This window comes from Ctenopharyngodon idella, chromosome 5, assembly GCF_019924925.1.
Source record: "Ctenopharyngodon idella isolate HZGC_01 chromosome 5, HZGC01, whole genome shotgun sequence".
In the NCBI taxonomy this organism is placed as follows: domain Eukaryota; kingdom Metazoa; phylum Chordata; class Actinopteri; order Cypriniformes; family Xenocyprididae; genus Ctenopharyngodon; species Ctenopharyngodon idella.
Window position 1 is genome coordinate 36934299 of NC_067224.1, and position 26198 is coordinate 36960496.

The 26198-nt window shown below is 35.3% G+C and overlaps 1 protein-coding gene across 3 annotated transcripts; it reads right to left on the reverse strand.

The window, feature by feature from the left end:
• Positions 1 to 25262, reverse strand: ckap2l (cytoskeleton associated protein 2-like). Of its 3 annotated transcripts, none has more exons than XM_051894807.1 (9): positions 25035 to 25262; positions 23792 to 23858; positions 21190 to 21253; positions 19956 to 21100; positions 14456 to 14654; positions 11100 to 11255; positions 9436 to 9493; positions 2936 to 3098; positions 1 to 616 (listed from the first exon to the last, which is right to left on the reverse strand). In XM_051894807.1, exons 1-9 carry the CDS (start codon positions 25078 to 25080, stop codon positions 319 to 321), a joined length of 2196 nt encoding a protein of 731 aa, XP_051750767.1. In that variant the 5' UTR covers positions 25081 to 25262; the 3' UTR covers positions 1 to 318. The 3 variants fall into 3 exon arrangements, with proteins under 3 accessions (XP_051750767.1, XP_051750766.1, XP_051750769.1); XM_051894806.1 differs by having other exon boundaries at positions 19956 to 21109; positions 25035 to 25259; XM_051894809.1 differs by lacking the exon at positions 25035 to 25262 and adding an exon at positions 23351 to 23468 and having other exon boundaries at positions 23792 to 23815.
• Positions 25263 to 26198: the final 936 nt, after the last annotated feature.

Consider the following 26198-nt stretch of genomic DNA (forward strand, 5'->3'; position numbering starts at 1 on the left):
GTGACTCAAATATTATTTATTTATCATTCAAAATCCAACCTTTTGCAGAAAGAATATATACAATGTAATTTGTATATAGCAATGCTTAATGTTGAAATTCATCATAGCAACAAATTAGGTAGCATCTAACCAGTATAAAAAAGGCAAAGTTCTGGCTAGAGCCTAGCAAGAAATGTTTAGTAGTATATGAGCTTGGCTAAATGTGCACCATAGTACAATAGACATTTTACAAACATAGTAAAAACTAAATTAAAATGATAAAAACAATTCTTTGCTTCTAGGTGGGAAATGAAGGTCACTGAATGATAATAAACATTATCATGTTTCAGCCTCCTCTGGATAAACAAGTTTAACTTGAACATGGTCTCTCAGTGCTTCGTTCTCTCGGTACACATACACAGGAAAGCTCTGGGGTTGTGTGTAACCTTCAACCTCTTCCTTTCTCTCACCTGCAAGGTCACAAAGAGAGGTCACACAGGGGTCGTGTTCCTGCAAGGCTGATGGATAGCACAGAGCGGTTTTCTCAATCCGCACTGAACGCCGCACTGGGGTAAAGAAACGGATTTCGTGACCGTCTACTTGTCCTGATTCTGCTCCCTGCTGACTCCTTTTCCCCCTTAAAACATGCAAAAAAATACAAAGTTATCAGATATTACTCAATTTATTGCAGCAAAATAACAAGACAATCATGCTGGCATACTTGATGACGCTGGACTATTGGAAAATTTTCTGCGCAAGTTGTTACCTGTGAGATGAACCAAGAACTACCAGAGTCATGCTGTGTAAATGTTATTTCAGAGTTTTATCTTACTTACACATACATTTTGACTGCACGTACCATCACTAAATAACATTCGATCAGTGTTATATCATTGGCTACTCATTTCATAAATTTCTTGCTTCTATAACATTGAGAAAAGTAAAATATTATTCAATAGTTATATTAGTAGGGCTGGGTTGAAAATATAGATCTCTCGATTTTAATCAATTCTCATTTTGATGAACCGATATTGATTCTTTAGTCTATGCTGTTTTCGTTTGTCTACATGTGAACAAAACTTCACTAAACATTATTTGCAGCATGCCTCCCGTCCATTAAATCACAATAAGCTTTGTTATTTTTGATATGAAACAAAGTCTTTGCTTTCAATTTTTAAAGAAATCCAAAAACTAAATATGGTTTTGACGCTCTTTAATGTGACATGACCAATCGCTTTAACACCTCAGTTCAAGAGAAGCTTCTTTACTACTATAAACATAAATGAACATCAAAAGGAATGTTGAAAGACAGCACAGATTACTGAGATATTTCATGTCTTACGTAATTGTTCAATTAGTGTTTCAACCACAAGAAGACTTCAATAAAACAGCTTGTGAACAATGTCATAAAATGTTACATTCAAAGCCATTCAATGACCATGGCTTAGACAGAAAAATTAACACTAGAAAGGAGCATTTTGATGAATATATGCACTATATTATATATTTTTACTTAACTCGTTCTTCTATATTTAAAGCTGCAGTCTGTAATTTTTGCCTCTTTGTCACCATCTGTTTGAAATCTGCAATTGCAGTTATGTGTGAAATTATCATCTTTACGTGGGTTGTGCATCGGCGCAGTTCCTCGGCGCGGATGAATCTAATGTTTGCTGTCAGTCACCACATCGGTGTGGATACTTTTGACTACGGGTGAATCTCCAGTTGTCACCGATGATTGTCATTTGGACTTTTCTGGATTACAACCCACCATCAAAATGATAAGTTTAATTATTGCAGCTGCTGTGATAAAAGGCTATAAATGATCCGCCACCTTCAGCATCCTCACATGATATAGCTACTAGCTGGGAGTCCTTTATGTTTACAGACGTGATGTAATGACGCAAAGACGAATGGCTGCATGCTCGGTTTTCCCGCGGAAGCCCACCAGTACCGCTCTTATTAGAAAACATTATTACAAGCTTTGAACACTGGCTGGTTATGTACTTGCTCAAAAATTGATTTTGGGTCATTTTTAACCAAAAAACATCACGGACTGCAGCTTTAATCCATGTTTGAATAAATTTGTCATGAATACAAGTTTAAATGACAACCACTTTTTAAATGTTTCAAAAAACGAAATGGAGTAAAAACATAATAATGTCACTAAAAAGTTATTATAAAACTGCCTTGTGTAATTTAAATGTTTGTATACAAATCAGTTGTTAATTTTAACCTTTAATATAGTGATGTACTGACAGGATTGCCAGTATAGTTTACAGCATTAGCTGAGAGATTTTTTTTTCCTTTAGAAAAACTGACATGTACTGCATATACAGTATACAAATGAATTAATATTGAATTGGAATGAACTGAAATTGAAATGGAATCAAATCACAAGCTTTTGAATCAAAATCGAATCATGAAATCTGTGTCAGTGTCCAGCCCTATATATTAGAATTTAATTTTTTTTCTTCCATATCAAAACTGTTGATGTGGAGTTGTATTTTACAGGCAAACAACCAATATAAATATCACAGTCTAATCATCTTGAAGCTCATGTTTAAATGTTTTAAAGAAATAATATAAATAAGCTGTGACCTTGTAAAAATTTCTTAGAGTGAGTATAAATTTGTAGATATCAAAAGCTAAAATATCAAAGAGTTTTCATGGTTTGTACATACAATGTTATGTTGGTTACAATTATTTTAAATGTGGAAAATGGTAATAATAAAGAATGAGAAGTTGTATCCAAAGTTTTACTGGTACTAAAAAAAAAAAGTAAATAAACAATTTAAAATATTTCAATTTATTATTATTAAATTATATATTTTTTTAAATACATAAATTTTACATCTATAACAGTCCTAACATTATGCTACTTATTCCAAGGAAACAGTGCACATGAACATGAGATAAAGGTTATTCAAGTTCAAGTTGGATTGTATAAGTGTCATACCCTGGGGTGGCTGTAATTTTATATTTGACGACAGACGAGTCACCCCTCATTCCACATATGAGGGCTCCAACAGGTTTTGGCGTAGATATGATGTCACCGCCTTCCTGTTCGTCATGCATCCTAGTCTCTACCGCTTCAGGCTCTTTTGGCATCGGAGACACAACTGAATAATTTAAAACATGGGAAGTTATTTTTAATTTACATTTATGCATTTACAATAACTACAATATTCACTTAAGACTAAGAACAAGCTCAGAGTTTGTGAGAGAATTCATGTTTAATTAATAACACTCCAGGCCCTTGATGAATACACCACCACAGTTATGGATTATATCAATTTTTGTGTGGACAGAGTTACATCCTGGAAGCTGACCCATGTTTTTCCTAACCAGAAACCATGGATGACACATGAGGTTCGGATGCTAATTAAAGTCAGGAATGCAGCCTATAGGTCTGGAGACAGAGAGGCCTACAATACAGCCAGGAGTGCTTTTAGAAGGGGCATCAAGTCCGCCAAACTGGATTATAAAAGGCGGACTGAAGCCCACTTCAACATCTCAACGAACTCCCGGCAGGTGTGGGAAGGAATACGAGCGATATCGGACTACAAGGGTACAACATCTGCCTCTGTAAATGGTTCTTCCACTCTAGCAGAGGAATTAAACCTGTTCTATGCCTGTTTTGACAGGGAGAACAAGGACACACTGTGGTCCCACCTGCCCACCAACGACAACACTGCACCAGTCCTGAGCCTGGGCAACATCAACCCCAGGAAGGCACCTGGACCAGATGGAGTGCTGGGCCGAGTGCTAAGAGACTGTGCGGCCGAGCTCACAGAGGTCTTTACCACCATTTTTAACCTGTCGCTGTCTAAGTCATGGGTCCCAGCATGTTTCAAAGCAGCCACAATCATTCCTGTCCCCAAACAAGCCAAGGTCACATGCCAGAATGACTACAGGCCTGTGACACTTACACCTATCCCCGCCAAATGCTTGGAGCGGCTGGTTGTGAAACACTTAAAAAAAGGCCATACCAACTACTTTTGACCAGTACCAGTTTGCATACCGGGAGAACAGATCAACGGAGGATGCTATTGCCATTGTGCTTCACATACTGTTGTAACACCTGGAGCACAAAAACACCTATGCAAGGCTGCTTTTTATGGATTTTAGTTCAGCTTTCAATACAATCCGGCAAAAAAAAAAACTCCTGCTGAAACTGTGTAACCTTGGACTGAACAACTCATTATGTAATTGGATTCTGGATTTTTTAACCAACCGCTCTCAATGTGTGAAAATAGGCGAGCACGTTTTAAACACCATATACATCAGCACTGGTGCCCCTCAGGGTTGCGTGCTCAGCCCACTACTTTACACACTTTATACATATGACTGTTCTGCCTCTTCCCCCAGTAATCACATCATTAAATTTGCAGACGACACAACTGTGCTCGGCCTCATAACAAACAACGAGACGGCATATAGGGAGGAGATTGAACTATTGGCAGGGTGGTGTAAAAAATATGATTTGGCTCTTAACATCAAAAAGACAAAAGAAATCATAGTTGACTTTCATAAATCAAATCATCCTGGACATTCCCCTCTCTACATTAATGGAGAGGCAGTGGATAGAGTGAATAGCTTTAAATTCCTGGGTCTCACTGTGTCGGAGGATCTGTCCTGGGGCAGTAACATCACCTCAGCTGTAGGGAAGGCCCAGCAGAGACTCTTTTACTTGAGGAAGTTGAAGAGAGCCAAACTCCCCCAGAGGCTCATGATAAACTTTTATAACTATGCAATCCAAAGTGTGCTGACTTATGGGCTGTTAGTGTGGTTTTCTAGCTGTACTATAATTGAACTGCAGAGGATCCAGAGGGTGGTGAAAAATGCTGTGAAGATCATCGGGACTGTTCTCCCGGAGATTTCTACTGCGTACACCTCCCGCTGCCCTCTGGTAGGAGGTATAGATCCCTTCAGGCCAGAACCTCCAGAATGGCCAAAAGTTGCTATCCCCAGGCAGTCAGACTGCTGAACAAACACTGTCCCCCTCTCCCCCTCTCACTCACTTAAATTGTAGTTATGATGCACCATCTTCCAATAACTACAATAACTGAGATCTGGACTTTGCATTGCTGCAGTACACTTAACTATACACATTTTTTCTTTTTTCTTTTCTGGTTACTAGAGTTTATCTATCTTATGTATTACATTCCTTGTTTGTCACATGTTGTCCAGGTTATATACTGTGCTATTGTAGATCTTTTGCACTTCATGAAATCGATTGATGCTCTAATGTAATCTCATTGTATTCTTACAATAAATTATTAATATTATTATTTATTATTAACCTGCGTCCAATAAAAACAAAGTAACAAACAAACAAAACATAAAAAACAGCCAAGTTCTTCCACACCAGACTCTTTCACATGACGTCCTACCTGTATGGGAAAGTCCATCTGACGGGCAAAACAAGGATTTCCTTTGATGCCCGCTAGCTATATTTTCAGTGATATTAAAAAACAATTTAGTGTATACCTTATTGATGATGAGCCCAGAATATGAACGCCAACACGCTTACTTGCACGTTAAGCTTTCCATAGAAAACCATAATAAAGGAAAAGCTTAATATTGCTTTATGCATTAACACAAAGCATTCATCTTCAGGGCTCATCTGAACTTAAGTTGATCTTTTAAAATCCCTGTAAGCAGCATTAAATGTTTTTCAAATAGTGATTGCAAGTGGCCATAACTTGCCGTTTGTTCGCATATATTTGTTTTTCTTCTTTTGAGAGGTGGTTAGACGTGCCGGTATACGGTAATACGATATATCGCGATAATGAACATGCACGATATTGTTATTGTGGGCACTTCAAAATACCGTGAACAATTATTTATTATGAATTATTCAGAAACGCAGTGGTTACCCCAGTAACACTAGCTGCTCTACCTTTTAGTATTTAAATGTTTCAAACAGCCATTCAGATTTTTGTATTCGCAATGGTGTTCATCACAGCACCAAATACTTAAGGCTATTTATTTTCAAATTTCAAAAAATATTTTTATATTTTAATCTGGACTACTACAACAAGCCCTAGGGTTTGTTTGCATGTGTTCTGATTCTGTTCATTCATACTTTTGAATAAGGCTTCATTAGTTAATATTAGTTAATTCATTAGTTAACATAAACTGACAATGAAAAATACTTCTAAAGCATTTATTAATCTTAATTTCAATACTTAATAACATTATTAAAATCAAAAGTTGTAACTATTATTTAATGGAGCTAACTGAGCTAACATAAACTGTTTTTAAACCTTTTATAGTATGACAACACTTTTTTTTGAAAATTATTTCAATATCGTGATAATACCGTATGCCGTAATAAAAGCTTTAGCAATTATCGCAACATGACAATTTGATACCGTCACATGCCTAGAGGTGATCTAAATATTCATGGCTTAAAACAGATGGAAAATTGACAGGCCTGTGCTGCAGTTTTATGTACGTTTTGCCCTCTAGGTCTTCGAGTCAGTCATGCAATGGAAATCAATTGTCATACTGAGTTGAAGGAATTCTCTAGAACTTCATTGTATGGTGTATCATTAATATTTGTCCTCACAGTTATGACTGGCATAGCCAAATCCATTAATTAGGAAGGTCTTCTCCACATATTTATGTATAAATTTGAAAAATTTTACAAATTTTAGATAATAGATAATATAGATAAAACATCAAACTGAGTGGTATTTTAAAAAGATGGCACAGACACACCCTTCAAAGTTACTTTCAAATGATAAAACAATAGATATACTGTTCACGTTAAAAACTAAAAATTTGGACACTTTCTGTTTATGAGACGTCACTCAAACATGTCCATAGTTAATGTAAGTTAATAATAGGACACCTGTGTAACAGTAATATTATTTATTTCAGTGATGCAAAGCTGAATTTTCAGCATCATTACTCCAGTCTTCAGTGTCACATGATCCTTCATAAATCATTCTAATATGCTGATTTGCTGCTCAATTATTAATAATTGTTTTTCCAGGATTCTTTAATGAATAGATAGTTAAAAAGAAGAGAATTTATATTCAAAATAGAATACTTTTGTAACATTATAAATGTCTTTACTTTCACTTTGAATCAATTGAATGCATTCTTGCTGAATAAAAGCATTATTTTTTTAATTTAATTAATTTCCTTCTTTTTTAAAATCTTACCCCAAACTTTTGAATGCATCATGTTTTACACAAAAATACTCAGCAGCACAACTGTTTTCAACACTGATAATAAGAAGATATGTTTCTTGAGCAAAAAAATAAAATAAATAAAAATAGTGGTGTATTAGAGCTAAAAAATTATATACTGTTTGGTTTCTCACACAAACCGATCGTTTCGTGTCTTAGGACATCAATGTGTCGTCACGAGCCGCAGGGTTTAATTTGGATTTGTTTGTGCATGTTTTTATTTATTCTCATAGATGGTGTTACCGTTTCAATGCACTATATGACTGACAGACCACAATGGTTGGAGTTAAAAATCATCATTTGTGTTCTACTGAAGAAACAAAGTCACCTACATCTAGGATGCCCTGGGGGTAAGCAGATAAACATCAAATTTTCATTTTTGGGTGAACTATCCCTTTAAGAGAAATAAAACAGGTTATCGGTAAAAACAGTCTAGAACTGTTAGGTATTAAAACAGTACCAACTCTCCTCTTCAACTATAAAGGCCACCGTTTCAGTGCGCTCAAGCAATGCTACAATAACCTAGTTCAAATTCCCTTAAAAACCATGATCCATCCTCCAATCCCTTCCACTAGGGACGGCTGCCTTAAATACATTTTCCCGCTTAATTGCCTTCTTAAGATGAATTGCTGGTTGTATTCCTCAACTCTAAGTCGCTTTGGATAAATTAATAAATGTAAATGATTTCTGACGGGTCATGTGACACTGAAGACTGAAATAATGGCTGCTGAAGATTCAGCTTTGCCATCACAGGAATTAATTACAATTTAAAGGGTTAGTTCACCCAAAAATGAAAATTCTGTGATCATTTACTCACCCTCATGTTGTTCCAAAACTTTAAGACTTTCGTTCATCTTTGGAACACAAATGAAGATCTTTTTAATGAAATCTGACAGCATTCTGTCCCTCCATAGACTGCCTTCACAACTGGAACTTTGACGCTTCAAAAAGTCTATAAAGAGGTCATAAAACTAATCCATATGAATTAAGCGGGTTAGTCCAAATTTTCTGAAGAGACACGATCCCTTTATATGATGAACAGATGTCAGTCAAAGCCTAAATTAAATCTGTTGATCATATAAAATGATTGTGTCTCTTCAGAAAATTTGGACTAACCCGCTTAATTCATATGGATTAGTTTTATGATCTCTTTATAGACTTTTTGAAGCGTCAAAGTTCTAGTTGTGAAGGCAGTCTATGGAGGGACAGAATGCTGTCAGATTTCATTAAAAAGATCTTCATTTATGTTCTGAAGATGAACGAAATATCTTCTATATCACAATATATTATTTTTTAAAATAAATTGGTGAGCATGAGACTTCTTTAAAAAAAAAAAAAAAAAAAAAGAAACTATTTTTACCTGTAATTAATTATATGATTAATAATTTAATTATTTTAAACTTGTGACCAATTCATAGTTTTCAGTCACGTGACTGTCGCGGAGCCATGTAACTGCAGCGCAAGCCTGTCAAGCCTGTCAATTTTCCATCTAAAAACGAAAATATGTGAACAAGATGCACGTTTTGGGCACTTGTGATCCATATACAGCACCTGCAGTGATTTCAATCACTAAAAACAGCGGGACGATTTTTTAAAAAGCTAACGTGAAAAACACTAAGGTGGGTTGCACCAATAAGCATTAATTTAAGCAAAATTTAACACTAATCAAGGATTTGTTGATCTGGGTTTTATTGTAAATTGAGTTGTGTTGCACCACTTGATTTTAAACACAGATTACCTACGCAGAAAGACCATTAGAATTAAAGGGCTGATCAAGCAGCATAGGCGGAGGGTGAACCAACGCCAGGCTAAAGAATCCTTAGTGCAACCCACCCTTAATGTACTAAAACAGTGATATTAAAATTTCAAATTCAGTTTAACCCTTTTTGATGATGCATACTATATACAGGCGAGCAGATGACGCGTTTTCTTTATTATGGTTTTCCATGGGAAAAAAAAAGCTTACTCGTGTTACATTAATATTCTGTGTTCAGTTGTTTGCCTGTACAAAGTATGCATAATCAATAAGGTGTATATTGAATTTGGTCTTTTAATATCACTGTCTTACTACATTAGATTTTACTACAAACCTGGTAAAAATGACTGGCAGGCAATGGAGGAAAGCATTGTTTTGCCCGCCCCCTCAGGGCGTGACGTCACGTGAAAACTATCAATAGTATACATTAATAATGCATTCCTAATCTATATCCAAGTAATTATAAAACAGAAATATGGATTACTCATCTCACTTTACCTTGAATCTGTTTCTTTTTAAGGATCTCAAAAACCACAGATCGTAGTTCGTCCACTGGCTGTTGGGAAAAATCAACAACATTAAGTGAAAACAGGTGGGTTACTCATGCACATGCGTCTCTTTGATTTCCTGTTATTCCTGTTAAGTCCTTGCCTAAGAAGTAACTGGAATTTGCTCATTTCAAAATAATAACTAATTACAATGTTTTAATTAATTGTCTGTGATCCAGAAAAATCTGTTTCCCAGGGGTTTAGTTTTATATGTGCAAACAGCAGCACAGAGAATGAGAAGTCGATTAGTCACTTTTTGTCAGGCAGGAAATCTAAACGTTCGCCTATCATCCATCAACCTCCAATATGGCTTATCATTTGAAACATGTAAGTAGTACCAACTTTATATGGCAACTAGCTCTAACGTTAACCTAGATAAATGTGCACTATTATTAGGCCTTTGTAAAATAAAGAAAACAAACAGGATGCGCTTTCTGCCATCTCCGTCTTGAGCACGGACTAGGCTATATTACGCCTATCAAACGCTTATTATGGTTTAGTATTCTCCTCAGTATATAAGTAATTAAATTAATATAAATGTACAATTAGTGGACTAATCGCATAAATGAATGACTAAATAGTAGTAATAGTCGACTAAAACCATTTTAGTCAGGGCAGCGCTAATAAATACGCAAAATATATTTACTTAAATAATTAACAGATTAACCAAACGAAAGAAGAAACTGTGCAACAAGTTGTATATGCTAAGTTTTGGTTCATTTTTGTGACACCCTCCAAAAACAAGTTCATGGAAAGAAAACTGATCACAGATCACAGATCACTGGAAGCAGTATTGGCCGATACAATCACAGACACAGATCACCAAAATAAATAATACTATTCTAAACAACAATGTATTTTAAGTATAGAAAAATTAAGAGATGAGAAAGTATCATGAATTGACATCCCTTCATTTACTGGCAAGCAACATGTGCAAAATATTCCATTCCTTCACTTAGGTGATTATGCACAGCTTAGAGTAGGGATGTCAATTTACGATCATTCCCATGATCGATCGTTGTTTAAATTAACAATCAGTTAATCAATTAATCATTAACCTTAGATGCGTATACACACATATCAGTTCTAACTAAATTGAGCAGTTACACTGCTCAATTTAAATAGTCTTTGGTACAATCTGTGCCGTTCAGTGTGACCAGTGCCGGTTTCTGTTTTGCTTTAAATGAATTCGTTTTGACTTGACATTTATATAGCTACTTTTATTTTTCATTCTTGTTCTGTTCTGAATACCGTTAAATTAAAAGGATTTATTGTGGAGTGAGGGGACCTAAAATAGCCTACAGCTATGTTTGTAGTGTTTATAATGTTTGTAAACATTTTGCTTTATTTACCAGTATTTTACATTCATGTAATAATAAAATGTGACTTCTGTTTGATTTTTTTATTTCTCAAAAACCCGATTTTATATGTATATCATATTTTTTATCCATGCAGCAAGCTTTTTCAAAAAAATCGGTTAACCAGTCAATTATGAGCATCCCTATTATGTCTATTATTCTTTTTAACTCTTGCAAAAAAAGAAAAAACACAAGCAAAAGGAAATACCATCTATAAAAAAAAGGATGTATGTTTGACAGATAAAGAGAGACTGACCTCTCTTACTACACGGACGGCCTCCTGGAACATGGGCAGAACCTCCAGGTTTCCTTCTCTTTCCATTAGTCTGGCCTGGCAGATCCAGTATTTAGCGAACTTCTGTGCCATTGGCACCCGAGACAGCACATCTCTGACCTGTTCCGCCGGGAAACCCTGTCACAGAAAGACACAAACAGCATTGGATCAGTTCTCAACATGCTTGTGAGCACCCAGAGGAAAGCATCATCTAATCATATTCGTATTCATTAAAAATTTTCTATAATATACCAAGTTGTCCAGAATATTGTATCATGCAGGACATAAATACAGGAGTGCAACTTCTACTGCATAGCTCATAAAAAGCTTAAAGGGTTAGTTCACCCAAAAATGAAAATAATGTCATTTATTACTCACTCTCATGTCGTTCCACACCCGTAAGACCTTCGTTAATCTTCGGAACACAAATTAAGATATTTTTGTTGAAATCCGATGGCTCAATGAGGCCTCCATAGCCAGCAATGACATTTCCTCTCTCAAGATCCGTTAATGTACTAAAAACATATTTAAATCACTTAATGTGAGTACAGTGGTTAAATATTAATATTATAAATCGACGAGAGTATTTTTGGTGTGCCAAAAAAAAACAAAATAACGACTTACATAGTGATGCTGATTTCAAAACACTGCTTCAGGAAGATTCGGAGCGTTATGAATCAGCGTGTCGAATCAGTGGTTCGGAGCGCCAAAGTCACGTGATTACAGCAGTTTGGCGGTTTGACATGCGATCCGAATCATGATTCGACACGCTGATTCATAACGCTCCGAAGCTTCCTGAAGCAGTGTTTTGAAATCGGCCATCACTATATAAGTTTAGTTTTTTTTGGCGCACCAAAAATATTCTTGTCGCTTTATAATATTAATATTGAACCACTGTACTCACATGAACTGATTCAAATGTTTTTAGTACATTAATGGATCTTGAGAGAGGAAATGTCATTGCTGGCTACGCAGCTAATTAATGGCATAATTTTTGGGTGAACTAAACCTTCAAGAAGACCGTAAACTCAAGAGCCGTGAGACTGGTGGAAACGAATTTTAAACATGGACAATTTATGCCAGAAAGTGGCAGACACTTGATATCTGCTCAACTAAAACTGGACAAGTAAACATTGTGATAAGGGAAATTATGTTCAGTGTTGGTGTGCCAATGACTGTCTGAAAGAATTAAGGTTTAATGTTTCTTTCCCTGGTGCTCTGCTGTGCCAAGAGACATTTTGAAACATTTCACTGGGTTCTTTTGTCAATAGATTAATTTTTTTAATCGCAACTAATCACACACTTATCGTGAAATTAAGCATACACCATTTATCTTGTTTAACACGTCCATTTTTCCATCATTGCCTATATCCAGCAAAGTAAAGCATCAGATTGAAGTGTGATTTTCACAAAACTGTATTTTTCAGCTTTTTTCAAGGTACATTTAGATGTCTTTCCAAAAAAGGACACTTGCAGACTCCAAAAGGACACCAAATAACCAAATGATATGATTTCATATAATTCATGCATTTATTTAGGCTACACCAAAGCACCCATTAAAAAAAAAAAATCACAGCAAAAAAGAACGTTTCAGAATTCACAGTGTATAGTATGTGCAACAGCAAAGAGCTTGTTTACATTTTAGACAAGTCAAGTTGCGATACTGAACAGGACAACACGGAGATGCCAGAAAAACCTAAACCAACCACCTTGACCTGCATACATACTAAAGTACACAGCAACATACACAGGACAAATCCAAACATTATGCTGAATGTGTGTGAAAGCAACGTGAATGTACTGAAATATGAAATGTTCTGAAACGCTCTGTGTGCATAAATACAATGTGTGATCAGTGCGTCGAGAGCGCGCCCATACATGATTTGTTTGTGCATCAATATAACAGATTCACGTACTTCTGTACGTCACCGCAATCGTCTTTACTTTGATTGCAATCCTCATCCATCAAAGCTTTCATAGCAAGAAGCTGGTTTGCTTTATCCAGCCGAGAAACATAGTTTGCATATCATCTGGCCACACAGCGGTGGGATGAGACGTTCCGTATAGACAGGAACAGCGCAATGCAGGAGGGCTCGTGCTCTTCAGTTACAATGACAGAATATGACAGAGAGTTTGTGTTTTAAAATGAAACAGACACTGGAATGAATAATTCTCTCTGCCATCTCTGACATAATCAGCATGGACTTTAAGATCATCTAACTGCGTGACGTAAATCACATTATGACGCAATTTCACATGCTTCCGTATTTTTTTCACGTTAAATGCATCAAATTATTTTAACGCGTTAAGGATTTTGAATGAATCGCAACACATTAACGTTGACAGCCCTAATATATATTATATTATATGTATGTATGTATGTATATATATATATATATATATATATATATATATATATATATATATATATACATATATTAAAAACTGACAAGATGCTTTCTGTGCGTGTGCTCTAAACAAAACACAGACAAGCATAATAGCCTTTGTCTTTAGTTGCGCACCTAATCAAATACACACAGAAATATGTCAAAACGCCCACCTTGGTGAGTATTACACACGTAACAGTTGACGTAAGCACTGTGTAGCACTGTGCATTGTTCTTCACTCACTCACTCACTCACACACACTCACACACATACACAAGGATTTATGCTCTTCGGGTAGTTGTTAGTCAAATATGTTCCATGGAAAAAATTACTCTCCCCCTTCGGATACAGAAGGACAAAGGGGAAAAATGCTGGAGGAAATGGGATTGTTACATATATAAAAAACAAACAATGACTACATCTTCTAAATTGTACCACAATTTTTACTTGTATCACACATAGCTCTTGACTTCCTATAAGACCTCATGTAACAGTTGTTGTTAATGGTTGTGTTTTTGTCATTGTTTTTATTATTTTATTTACTTATTTTAATTATTATTATTTTATTTACTCTATTTTATTTATTTGTTTTTATTTTTCACATGTATTTTTTCCCACTCCTTGATGTGTACTAAAAAGGAAAAGCTGTTCAACCATGAACCAATTTTACACCATATCTCAACCAAGGTAGACGGCTGGCAATTTGTCTGTCCAAAAGCAAAAATCTGTGTAACGGCAAGACACAGTCAATTAGTCAGAACACTTTTTATGTGTATCAGCTATGTGAAGCGTGATTTTGTACCAGTCAGATTTCACTGCTCTCTGGCACAAACAAAAACTCCAATTTCCATGAAAGAACTTGCTTTGTTTGTTGCATCACCCCTTATAATGCATATTAATTTAATTACACATTAAAATAAGTATAAACTCATATAAAAATAATTATAATACCTGCTGTAATAATTTAATGCAGTCATCTAGTGACCGGTCCACAGCAAAGACAATGTTATGAACCTCATCTTCATTCTCCATAGAAGTCCAGTATGGCTGAGGAATAGCAGAGACCGTCTTCCTCCTCACCAGCCGGACAGGCATAGGAGGACGTTTATATGTGATGCCCCTTGATTCCCGCCACTCCTGGAGCTTACGCCTGCACAGACATCACTTCTGTTAGGGTTTGACTGATACACAAAAAAACAAACTATACTTTTTTTCCCTAAAGATTGGGATTATTCACCCAAAAATAAAAATTCTGTTATCATTTGCACATCCTTATGTCATTCTCTTTTGAGTGAACTAACCCTTGAAAGCAGTGGTTCTTAACTGGTGGGTCATGATGTGAGGGGTATGTTGGACAATGAGGGTGTACTCACACTAGGCACGGTTGCCTTGAACCGAGCCCGAGTGCGATTGTCCCCCTTCCCCACTCCCCCGATGGCCTGCACTCACATGTTCCAGGCCGGAGCACGCTTATGTCATATACAATGCAACTTTTTGAATGGAAGAAAACAGGAAGAAATGCACTTTTGCTAAGATACTGCCTAATATACTGTAAAAAAAAATCCTAATTTTACGGAAAATAACTGATTTTTTTACGGTCATTTTCTTTTATTTTAAATTATACTCAAAACTCTGGAAAATTACAATGTATGTAAATTAACAACTCGGCTGTTATTTTATGTATTATGACATTAATGAAAAATTACAGTAATTCACATATTTTTTACAGAAAATTTACTGTATTTTTTATACAGTATTTCTTCTGTTCTTAAATTACAAACAAATGTATGTAAAATTACAAAAATAATCAGTAATTAAACAGTAACAAAAATGATAAAATGGTCAAATGAATGGCAGCCAAAAAACCCTGTAGAATTAAACTATCCTAATTTAAATAAACCGAAAAACACTGTTATTTTACAGGTATTTCCTGAATTATTACCTTTACTTTAAAAAAAATCCTAAAAAAAAAAAAAAAAAAAAGGGTAAATAACTGGCAGCTACAGCTGCCAAACAAAAACCATAAAATTAAAGTAAAATATTCTAATTTAAATAAAGTGCAAAAAAAGTTTAACAAAAATTCTTTAAATGTTAAAAAATACTTTTATTTTACAGGTATTTCCTGATTTGATTCAAATGACTGACAACAACAGAAAATTAAACACTAACAGATCTCTCAAGATCTCAGCATCTTCACTTATTACAGTCTAGACTTTATTTCTTTTATACAAAGGTTCTTATTGAGAATTAACAAAGATTTAGATATTGATGTCTTATTGAGAAAAAAAAAGTTTGATGTCACCATTATGGAGGTAAGTGTTTGCTTTAGTTGGGCTCTTGACCCTTGACTTTTTCCATGTTAGTTTTTCTCTGACTGCTTTAACCGTGTGTTTCTAATGCATGTTTGTTATAGCAAAAAGTGCAGGAAAAACTCTGATCAGATGATTTTGGCTGCTTATTGATGATATAGTTATCATGAAGTGGCCTGATTCACTGATATCACATAGTATCAAATTTCTGAGTATATTAACTGTTAATTTCATATGATTTACTATAACCTTGTGATATTGTGAAATCATATTATGATAACCTGGTATTCTGATTTTTTTAGTCATTATGCAGAAAATGTTTTCAGCCATGTTTTTTTGTTTTTTTTGGAGCACAGAGGCATCAATAATCAACATATGAATCTCAACAATGGTGACAATCAACAAAGCTTTTTTTGGGACATTAGTAGCTTGTTTTGTGACGTTGTGAGTTGTTTTGTTTTTTTTCCACCATTGTGAGATTCATACGCTGATCCTTGATGTCTGTGTGAGTCTGCATGACCTTGACAAAACATTTTCTGCATAATGATTTAATAAAATTGTTTATAGTATCACTTCACAGCGTTTTCACATTGAACAATTTAGTCAGAGACCAGACTCTGGTATCAGTGAATCAGACCACTTTATAATACTTAACTATACCATCACTTAAAAAGTGACCAACATCATCTGATCTCAGTTTGTTTTTTGTTTTTTTGCTATAACAAACGTGTATTAGAAACACACAGTTAACGCAGTCAGAGGAACACTGACGTCAAAGAGTAAAGGGTCAAGAGCCCAACTAAAGCAAGCACTAACCACCAGAATGGTGGCTTCAAACTTTATTACTTTATTCAATAAAACATCAACATCTAAACCTCTGTTAATTCTCAATAAGAATCTGTTTTGTGGGTCACCATTGTGCTGGAGAGTAGAGCCTGTGCTTCAGTTCAGGATGAGCCAGAAAACATTGATGTTATGCTGCATGTTGCTTTATTTCAGAAGCAGTAACATATAGTTACATTAATTTAATCATGTGTCCTCTCTAAATACAAGAGATTCACATTTTACAGTGTAAATGTGTTTTGTTAGTAACAATTCAGGATATACCTGTAAATCAAGTGTTTTTTCTGTAAGAGTGTTTTGCACTTTATTTAAATTAGGATATTTTACATTTATTTTACAGACTTTGATTGGCAGTCTTTGCTGAAAGTCATTTGACCGTTTTTTGTTTTTTTTTTTTTTAAGATTATGTTTTGCAGTGAAGGTGTTTTATTGTAATAATTCAGGGAATACCTGTAAAATAACAGTGTTTTTCTGTAGAAAAATTTTAATGAAAATTTCTGTTAAAGTTTTTAAACTTTAATTAAATTATTGAATATTTTACTTTAATTTTAAGGTTTTTGTTTGGCAGCCGTAGCTGACAGTTATTGACCTTTTTTTTTTTTTACAATTTTTTTTTTTTTTTTACAGTGTAGGCTATTTATAATTTATGCCACGCAGCGATTTTCAATAACATGTATCAGAGGATTATTACGAAGGTAGCTGATGTTAATGGAGGAATTTGCAGCTTTACTCGCAAACTACAATTCCTGTTCATCAATAAGGTGAGAACGAGACCCGTTATAAACCCAAATACACTCGAATTAATTACATTAATTGATAAGTGTACTATCAAAGTAGTAATAAAGATGTTTGCCATCATAATGATAACAGTAGCGCACACAAAAGTAGTAACTGTTCTGTGCTCTGGCACAGTTAGCGCTCACACTGCATGCGAACCGCGCTCGAGCCCAACTGAACCGTGCTCTGGCCCACCTATTCCAAGTGGGCCAGGAGCGGCTAAACCAACCGCGCCCGGGCACGGAACGGAGCAATCACACTACTCAAACGAACCGGGCTTTGGGGGTCAAACGCGCTCAGGCACGGTTCAGAGCGCCTAGTGTGAGTACACCCTAAAATTCAATTAATCATGAATTGTTAGCAAACCATAGTAACACTTGGCACTGTGTTTCTATATGTTAGTTAATGCAATAGCTAACGTGAAATTACAATGAACAATATGTCACTACAAACATTTGTTAATCTTGGTTAATGTTATTTTTATAATACATGTTAATTTCTACTAATACATTTTTAACATTTCAAGTTATGAATTCGTCATATTTTAAATTACATTTGGTTTACATTAACACAAATTGATATGAAAAAAGAAACATAAGTGCCACACAAAAATAATTTTTAAAATGGAGGAGAAAAATCATATATATCTTTTACTGTTGATGTCAAACATTGTGCCAATCAAATTTCATTATTTTGTCTCAAATGTATCAGTCACTTGGTAAAAGCTATATCAAATTATCCATATGCCTACATGGACAGGATGAGTGACATGTTCTCAGTGTAAAGAACAAACTGAACAAAGGTTTTAAATATATGACCTAGTTTGTCCAATTCAAGAAACATTTAGAAAACAATCATAGGCGTAATTTGCAGGTGGAACTTTTTGCCAGGATCATTCTGGTCCCCAACACTTTTTTAAACATCTTGTGGCACAGATGTACCTAATACAAAGGAAACATCTCCAGCTCACTAGTAGAGTATTAATTTCATTCATTTGTGTTAAATAAAAAGGCGATTTGGTGCTGTTTTTTGAAATCACGCCGAGTGCTTGTTGCCACTGTTCTCATGTAGCTCGTGCACAGCCTTCACAAAGACGCACACTTCATTTTATCGCTGTTGCGGAGACTCTCTATTTGTTCCGGTGAAATCGCAAGAGAAAATGCATACAAACGTGTCCATGCTCTTGGTATACAATCGCTGATGAACATCTTAGGTTTTATTTAAAAATATAATAAAAACTATACGAAGGCAGATTAGAACCCAGAACCTCTGGCAGACTGAGCAAAAGTTCTACCACCCGTCCATTAGGAAATTCAAACATCAAATGCGGATCTATGTATTGTACTGACGTAAATGTGTCGTGTTGTGTTGAGACTAATGATTTGTTGTATTATAGTAGATGTAAGGATGAAACAATCACATTAAACATGAGATCTACGTCAATTAATTGAAATCAAAGTACTACTGAAATTGATTTCTGGACATCGTAATGTTATTTTTTTGTGCATTTGTTATTGTACATTTCTGATAGTCTTGTTTTAGCAGACCATGTCCCACCCACTTTTTTTAAAACAAAGTTACGCCACTGACAATAATAAACCAATAAATACATACTTTTGTCTACTTCAGTGTTGGGTAAGATCTGGGTCTTGAAACAAAACCACTTGAGAATCACTGCTTTAAAGGGTTAGTTCACCCAAAAATGAAAATTCTGTCATTAATTACTCACCCTCATGTCGTTCCACACCCGTAAGACCTTTGTTCATCTTCGGAACACAAATTAAGATATTTTTGATGAAATCCGAGAGGTATATGACTCCTCCATAGACAGCAAAATAAGCAACACTTTCAAGTTCCAGAAAGGTACTAAAGACATTGTTAAAACCGTCAAAGTGACTGCAGTGGCTCAACCTTAATTTTATGAAGCGACGAGAATACTTTTTGTGTGCAAAAACAAAACAAAAAAATAACAACTTTATTCAACAATCTCTTGTCTTCCCTGTCATTATCCTTACACAGGTGACGCAGTAAGCACAGTGAAGTCTTCTGTGTTTACGTCCGAATGCCGGCTCAGTATTGGCCAAAACTGCACACGTGAGCAGCATGAGGCATGCGTGTGATGCTGACGCAAGAGCCGGCTAATAATGAGTCGGCGTTCTGATGTAGAACCTGGAAGCGTTGGACGTAAACAATGTATGAGAATGACACAGAAGAGAAGATATTGTTGAATAAAGTCATTATTTTTGTTTTTGTGCACAAAAAGTATTCTCGTTAAGGTTGAACCACTGCAGTCACGTCGACCGTTTTAACAATGTCTTTAGTACCTTTCTGGACCTTGAAAGTGTTGATTTTATTGCTGTCTATGGACGAGTCATATACCTCTCGAATTTCATCAAATATATCACAACTGAACAAACCAATCAAGGTCTTCAGGAATACAGTTACATGAGGATGAGTTTGATCAGGGTTGGAGCTTGAGGGCCAGAGTTGAGAAACCCTGATTCAGACAGAAGTAAACTCACAGTCTCTCCTCCTGTGCTGCAGTTGGCTTCTTCCTTCCATCTACCGGGGCTGTTCGGACACCTTGAGTACTGGGACAGAAACTGGATGTAGGGGTCTGCAATTGCACCGCAGGCTTGGCCTGGCTGGATCTCTTGGCGGGCTGCTGAAGCTCTTGGGGCGCAGTGGCAGTCTGTGGCAATACACCACTCTTGGTGTTTCGACCAAGGAGTTTGGTAGAAGCAGTAGCATTAGTTGGTTTAACAGTAGTATGCTGTTTGTTTTTAATGATCGCTGATCCTTCACTATCTGCTGGTTTAGATAGAGTTGAAGAGACACTTGTTCTTGTTGCTCTGTTTGTGACAGAGCAATGCGATTTAGTTTTTGTGGCATCAACTTTTGTGATAATGCATGAAATATCCTTTCTGTGGTACACGTCAGATCTGTTTGTCGCCGAATTCGATTTTCTGCTCATGAGTTTATTGCTCTGAGAACTGCTGTTGTGAATCCCAAGCTTTGTTACAGCACTTTGACTTCTGGGTTGCTGTGTCAGTTTTGCCTGGGTTTTAAAAACATTGTTTGTCTGAATTTTTGTCCCAGTTGTGTTAATTGGTCTTTGACTCTTTAAATTGGTAGTTGAAGTTGTTTTGATGGTTGTTTCTACTAATTTTTTAGCCAAAGGCCTTGTTGACTGAAGGTCCGTCTTAGTGTGGTGCATTTGTTCTGTGCGTCTGTGGGCAGAGATGCCATATCCAGACTGTGAAGGGCCACAGACTGAAACAATACTTGATTTTCTTGATTTTTGAGTTTTATTTGAAGCATGGGAAGCCGGCTGTGTTTGATGGGCTTTTTGTTGGCCATTTTGAAGGCTTTGTGGATGATTCCTATTTGCGCCATGGATTGATGCGTCAGTTTTCTCAGATTTGTGTGGTTTCCTTGGATTTTGAAGAGAAGCCGTTCTATTGCTCTGTGTCTTCAAAACGTGAAAGGCTGCCTGGCAAGTATTACGGGAATTACTGGAAGACTGTGCTGGGGCTTTGGCTTGTGAATGGATGCTGAGTCCTTTTTTTGAGGATGTGCCTTTATTAACCTCTGCCAATGACTTCACTCTCTTCACTTCTTTTACATTTGTGCCATTGATGCCACAATTTTCCTTTTCATCACCTGTCTGAAAGAATTATAAAGACAATCAACTCAACAGTCTACACTTTTAACATGGAACAGTGCAAAATTTTAAGAAATGTAATTTTAACTTACAAGTTTGGGCTTCTGATTATTTTCAGCATGTTTCTTTGTAACAGGCTTCTCCTTGAGATATGGTCTTTGAGTAAAAAAAGAAAAAAAGAAGTTTATTCAGAACATAAATACAACATAATAAGGTGCTTGTAAATGCTTTTTCTCCAAAACACGTTGGCCACAATTATTGGCACCCCTAGAATTTTTTATGAGTAAAATATCTCTGAAGTATATTCCCATTCATATTTACATATTTAGCACACCAGGGTGATCATGAACATGAAATTGTCCAGCCATGACTTCCTGTTCCTCAGGAGTATAAACATGAGGAGCCACAAAGGCCAAATTCCCTTAATCATTCATCACAATGAGTAAAACCAAAGAATATAGTTCTGATGTTCAGCAAAAGATTGTTGAGCTTCACAAAATAGAAAGTGGCTGTAAGAAAATAGCTAAAGCATTGAAAATCCCCATTTCAACTATCAGGGCAATACACTCAAAAAAATAACTCTTTGAACGAACATAAAAAAATCATGGAAAGGATTTCCACATGATTAAGTTGCTTTATTTCAGCATTATGCAATTCTGTTATTCCAATTTAATGTACTTACGTTGGGTCAACTTCATTTATTAAGGTTGATTCAACTTATTTACTATGGTTGGGCACAGCTTAATTTAATAGTGTCACCCCAACTAATTTGCAATGTTTTGGAAAATAAATAAAAAGCAATAAATAAATAAATAATAAATTGTTTTCATATACATTGATTTTTACAATTAATTCTTCTTGTTTAATTTTGCGATTTATATAACTTTTGTGATGTTCTGTGTTAGAAATCTAGATGTGATACTGGATTCATCCTAAATTGCCTTAACCAAAAACATTGTAAAGCCTAAATTGATCATAAGTCCACTGGTGCCAATGGTTTTACAATCAACATAGGCTTACAATGCTTTTGGGAAATGCAACCCAGAGCACTACCACAGTGATTACTTTCTTATTAAAGTAATTTGAAAGTTTGCAGGTCCTCAACCCAAGCACAAGTGCAACAATTTACCACAATGGTAACCCTAAAACTATTAATTAACAGAAACTTTTAAATACCAACATAATAGAACAGTAAACATTAAAAAGTCTTTCCATTTTCTCATCTTCCTAAAAACTGCTTAAAATAACACTGTATTTCAACATTTACACTCCTAGTTCAGCCCCTTTGCAAAGCATGATGGGAAGTGAAAATCCTGTTTGATTGAGTCCTGGTTGGGTTTACTTGATTGAAACATGTTATTCCAATATGAAAACATCAAGTTAAGTCAAAGAGTAATCGTTTCAAGTCAATTTAACATGAATCAATCACATTTAAACCAGAAACCTGATACAATGGTGTTGAATCAAAATAAATTGTTTAAATAAACTGAACAGCATCAAAAAATCTTTTTTTTTGAGTGTAATTAAGAAGTTCCAATCAACTAAAGATGTTACAAATCTGCCTGGAAGAGGACGTGTTTCTAAATCGTCCTAAAGCGCGGTGAGGAGGAGAGTTTGAGTGGCCAAAGACTCTCCAAGGATCACAGCTGGAGGATTACAGGAATTTGTTTAGTCTTGAGTCTCAGAAAGCCTAAAAATAAATGATCAAACAGCACCTACATCCCCACAAGTTATTCGGGAGGATTTCAAGAAAAATCCTCTGCTCTCATCCAGAAACAATCTCCAGCATATTCAGTTGTCAGACAAGACTGGAACTTCAAATGGGACCGGCTTCTATGGTCAGATGAAACTAAAAAAAAAAAAAGGAGTTTTTTCGGCAGCAAATCCACCAGATGGCTTTGGTGCACACATGGATAAAAAGTTCCCCATGCCTACAGTTAAATATACTGCTGGATCTTTAAAGTTGTGGGCCTATTTTTCTGCTGGAGGTCCTGGACATCTTGTTCAGATACATGGTATCATGGATTCTATCAAATACCAACAGATAAAAAATCAAAACCTGACCGCTTCTGCTAGAAATCCAATAATGGGCCATGGTTGGATCTTCCATCAGGACAATGATCCAAAACAAACATCAAAACACAAGAATGTGTCACTGAGCACAAAATGAAGCTTCTGCCATGGTCGTCCCAGTCCCCTGATGTGAACCCTTAAGAAAATGAGTGGGTTGAACTGAAGAGAAGCAGCACTAACATGGAGCTGGGAATCTGAAGGATCTGGAGAGATTCTGTATGAAGGAATGGTCTCTGATCTCTTGTCAGGTATTCTCCAAACTCATCAGGCATTATAGGTGAAGACCCAGAGCTGTTATCTTGGCAAAAGGAGGTTGCAAAAAGTATTGAATAAAAGGGTGCCAATAATTGTGGCCAATGTGTTTTGGAGAGAAACATTTATTTCACAATGTGATTTTTCCCCCACTTTCAATTCTTTTCCTTCAATGAAAGGATAGATTTTTGCTAAATTTATGAACTAAAGATCAAAAGGATAAATGATGTAGATTTATTTTTACAGTCATATTTGATCATATTTATCAAGGGTAACAACAATTTTGTCCACGTCTGTTTACATTTTTTGTTTTTAAAATAATTAAATTACAAATTCAACAACTGTAGCAGACCCTTTAAGACCACCTACTTTGGATTAGGTGCTTTCAGTCTTCCTTTTGCCACAAGATATTCAGCCAATTTCTGTTTGCGTTGCTCTGTAAACAAAAGAGAAAACTATTTAAAAATCCAACATACGTGCATGTATTTAATAAACTATAGATGTGCTAGTTTGGTGTTATTCATATATTATGTGTCTTGTATATTTATAATCACATGATAATATAAATCAAATCAATATTACATGTCCATTTCATATCAAATACATTTATTTGATAAGGACAATGTTGTCAGCTGGTCGTTATTGCAAAAAAAAAAAAAAAATGCAAGACACATGGATAATAGAACTTCTGCCATTTGAATGAAGTGAATGAAGATACTAGTTTCTTCATGAACCATTTGGATAGTGTCCTGAAAGGAGGTTGTGTAGTTGACATCTGACAGTCATGCTGTACTCCATCTACAACTATTTAAAACAGAATTTTGCTAATCCTTTTATAATTATTATTCATGCAGCTTGTATGTGCTCATATTAAGAGAGAGTGTATATGTACTTTTCACATTTTTTTGCATGACGTTTATGTGCATGACTATTTTAACGAGCTAGCAAAGGCAAGGAGGACTACAAAAGATGGGAAATGATAACCATATACACCCTGATACAGATACATAACCCAGATACAGATATACATTTCGACCGAAAATATTGATACTGATAAAAGAAAATTACAGAATCTCTGGACATTATTTCAGGAGGTATTATTCACACTATTTTGTACTTTATTATGCCGTTTCCCTGAGGGAAAGATGAAGAGACGCCACAAGTAATTTCATTTAACTAATGCTGCGTTTACGTGCTATCGGAAATTTGATAATTCCCACTTCTGAAGTCGTGATTACGAGCTCGTCGCATTCAAGTTTCGAAATGGGAGGGCGTTCATGTGCAATTTTTACATAAGAAACTCGTATTTACGATAATCCCGAGAGCACGTGAAGGCTGCATTAGTCCCTTTATAAAGCAAAAACAAGTACCTCTTTCACTCACGCGCGCGCATGCACAATGCATCGCTATCAGTGTTTTGAACAACAGCTCGTTGGTTTTCACATCACTGTTAGCTGATTTTTCGAAATAAAATCTTAACACAACTTACATTTATAATATGCGGTATAAAAATAAACACACGTGAATCAATAGGAACAGTAAATATCTAACAGCGTACATGATGCATAGGACTAGCCTGTTGTAAGCTTATATGAGAGCTCTTTAACGTTACCTATCTTAGATAGTTTAGACACGTCTCCCTCCGTCACTGTTTCCATTGTTTTATCCGATCATCCACAAAAACAAAACAAAAAATATTTAATCAAAATAAATATAGTATTTGTTTTTAACAGTTTTGCTCTTTGCTAACACAACGTCCACCACATTCTCTTTCTCTACAAAACTGTCGCTTGAATTTTGCGGGGACACGCCCATCTCAATTCCCATTGGTTCGTTCAAAAATTTGGAAACAGACTATTGGTTCGTCAGTTTTGATGATTCATATGTTTTGATGAGTCGTTATAAATGTCACCTTGGTACTTAACTGTAACTCTTACCGTCACATCCTCCTGAGACCCAGAAAAAAAAAGTTTTTTTGAATTTAGTATTTTTTCACGTCATTACATTGTTTAGAGCATAAGAAACGAATGAAAAAAAAAAAAAAAACTTTTTTGAAAAATTATATTTTATTCATATGTTATGATATGTCCTCTGTTGTGGAAACCAGGACTAAGTTGTTTAAAAAATAAAAAAATATATATATTTTTAATTAATTTTTAGGCTTCAGGATTTTTTTTAACCACACATTGTTTAAAGATGATTCTCAACTATGTTATGAAAGATATAATGGAATTAACTGATATACCATTTTACTTTATGCAATATGTGGGTAAAATAGCCATGCATAGGTTTTCCCATTCAATACAATGCATCTATAAACTGTATCTAATTTGCATATTAATGTGTTCTTGGGGCAACATGTAATGAAAAAAAAAAGTGTAACAAATGGGAGTAATAATGCCAACATTTTCATAATAATATCTAATAATTAATAGTAATATTGATATATAATTTCTTTCGCTATTCACTTGTTGTGTCTCCCAAAATGCCTGATAAACATGATTTAAGTCCTAGTGTCCTCTACAGAGGTCATGTATGAATTAAATGCCCTGTTTTGTAAAAGAAAGTCATATTTTGATTAGAAACCCCATAATATTTTCCTGAGATGTTGATTTATAACAAACAATTTGAAAATTAATCCAATTTAAATGATAATTATTATCATAATTCCATTAGAGTGCTAATTTTGATCATTAAATTAATGTCAGTCATATTTAAAGACCAAGGAGAATTTGGTCTCTGCAAAGCCCTGAATGTGCCCTTTACAGGACTCCTG

What these genes read in the sequence shown, in the direction of transcription:
- ckap2l (XM_051894806.1), bottom strand. Translation starts at nt 25,080, where the DNA reads ATGGAAACAGTGACGGAGGGAGACGTGTCTAAACTATCTAAGATAG. An exon ending in GCATTAAATTATTACAGCAG is followed by an intron (nt 11,256 to 14,455) that starts GTATTATAATTA and finishes TTTCTGTGACAG; the next exon opens with GGTTTCCCGGCGGAACAGGT. An exon ending in TAAAAAGAAACAGATTCAAG is followed by an intron (nt 3,099 to 9,435) that starts GTAAAGTGAGAT and finishes TAAATTATTCAG; the next exon opens with TTGTGTCTCCGATGCCAAAA.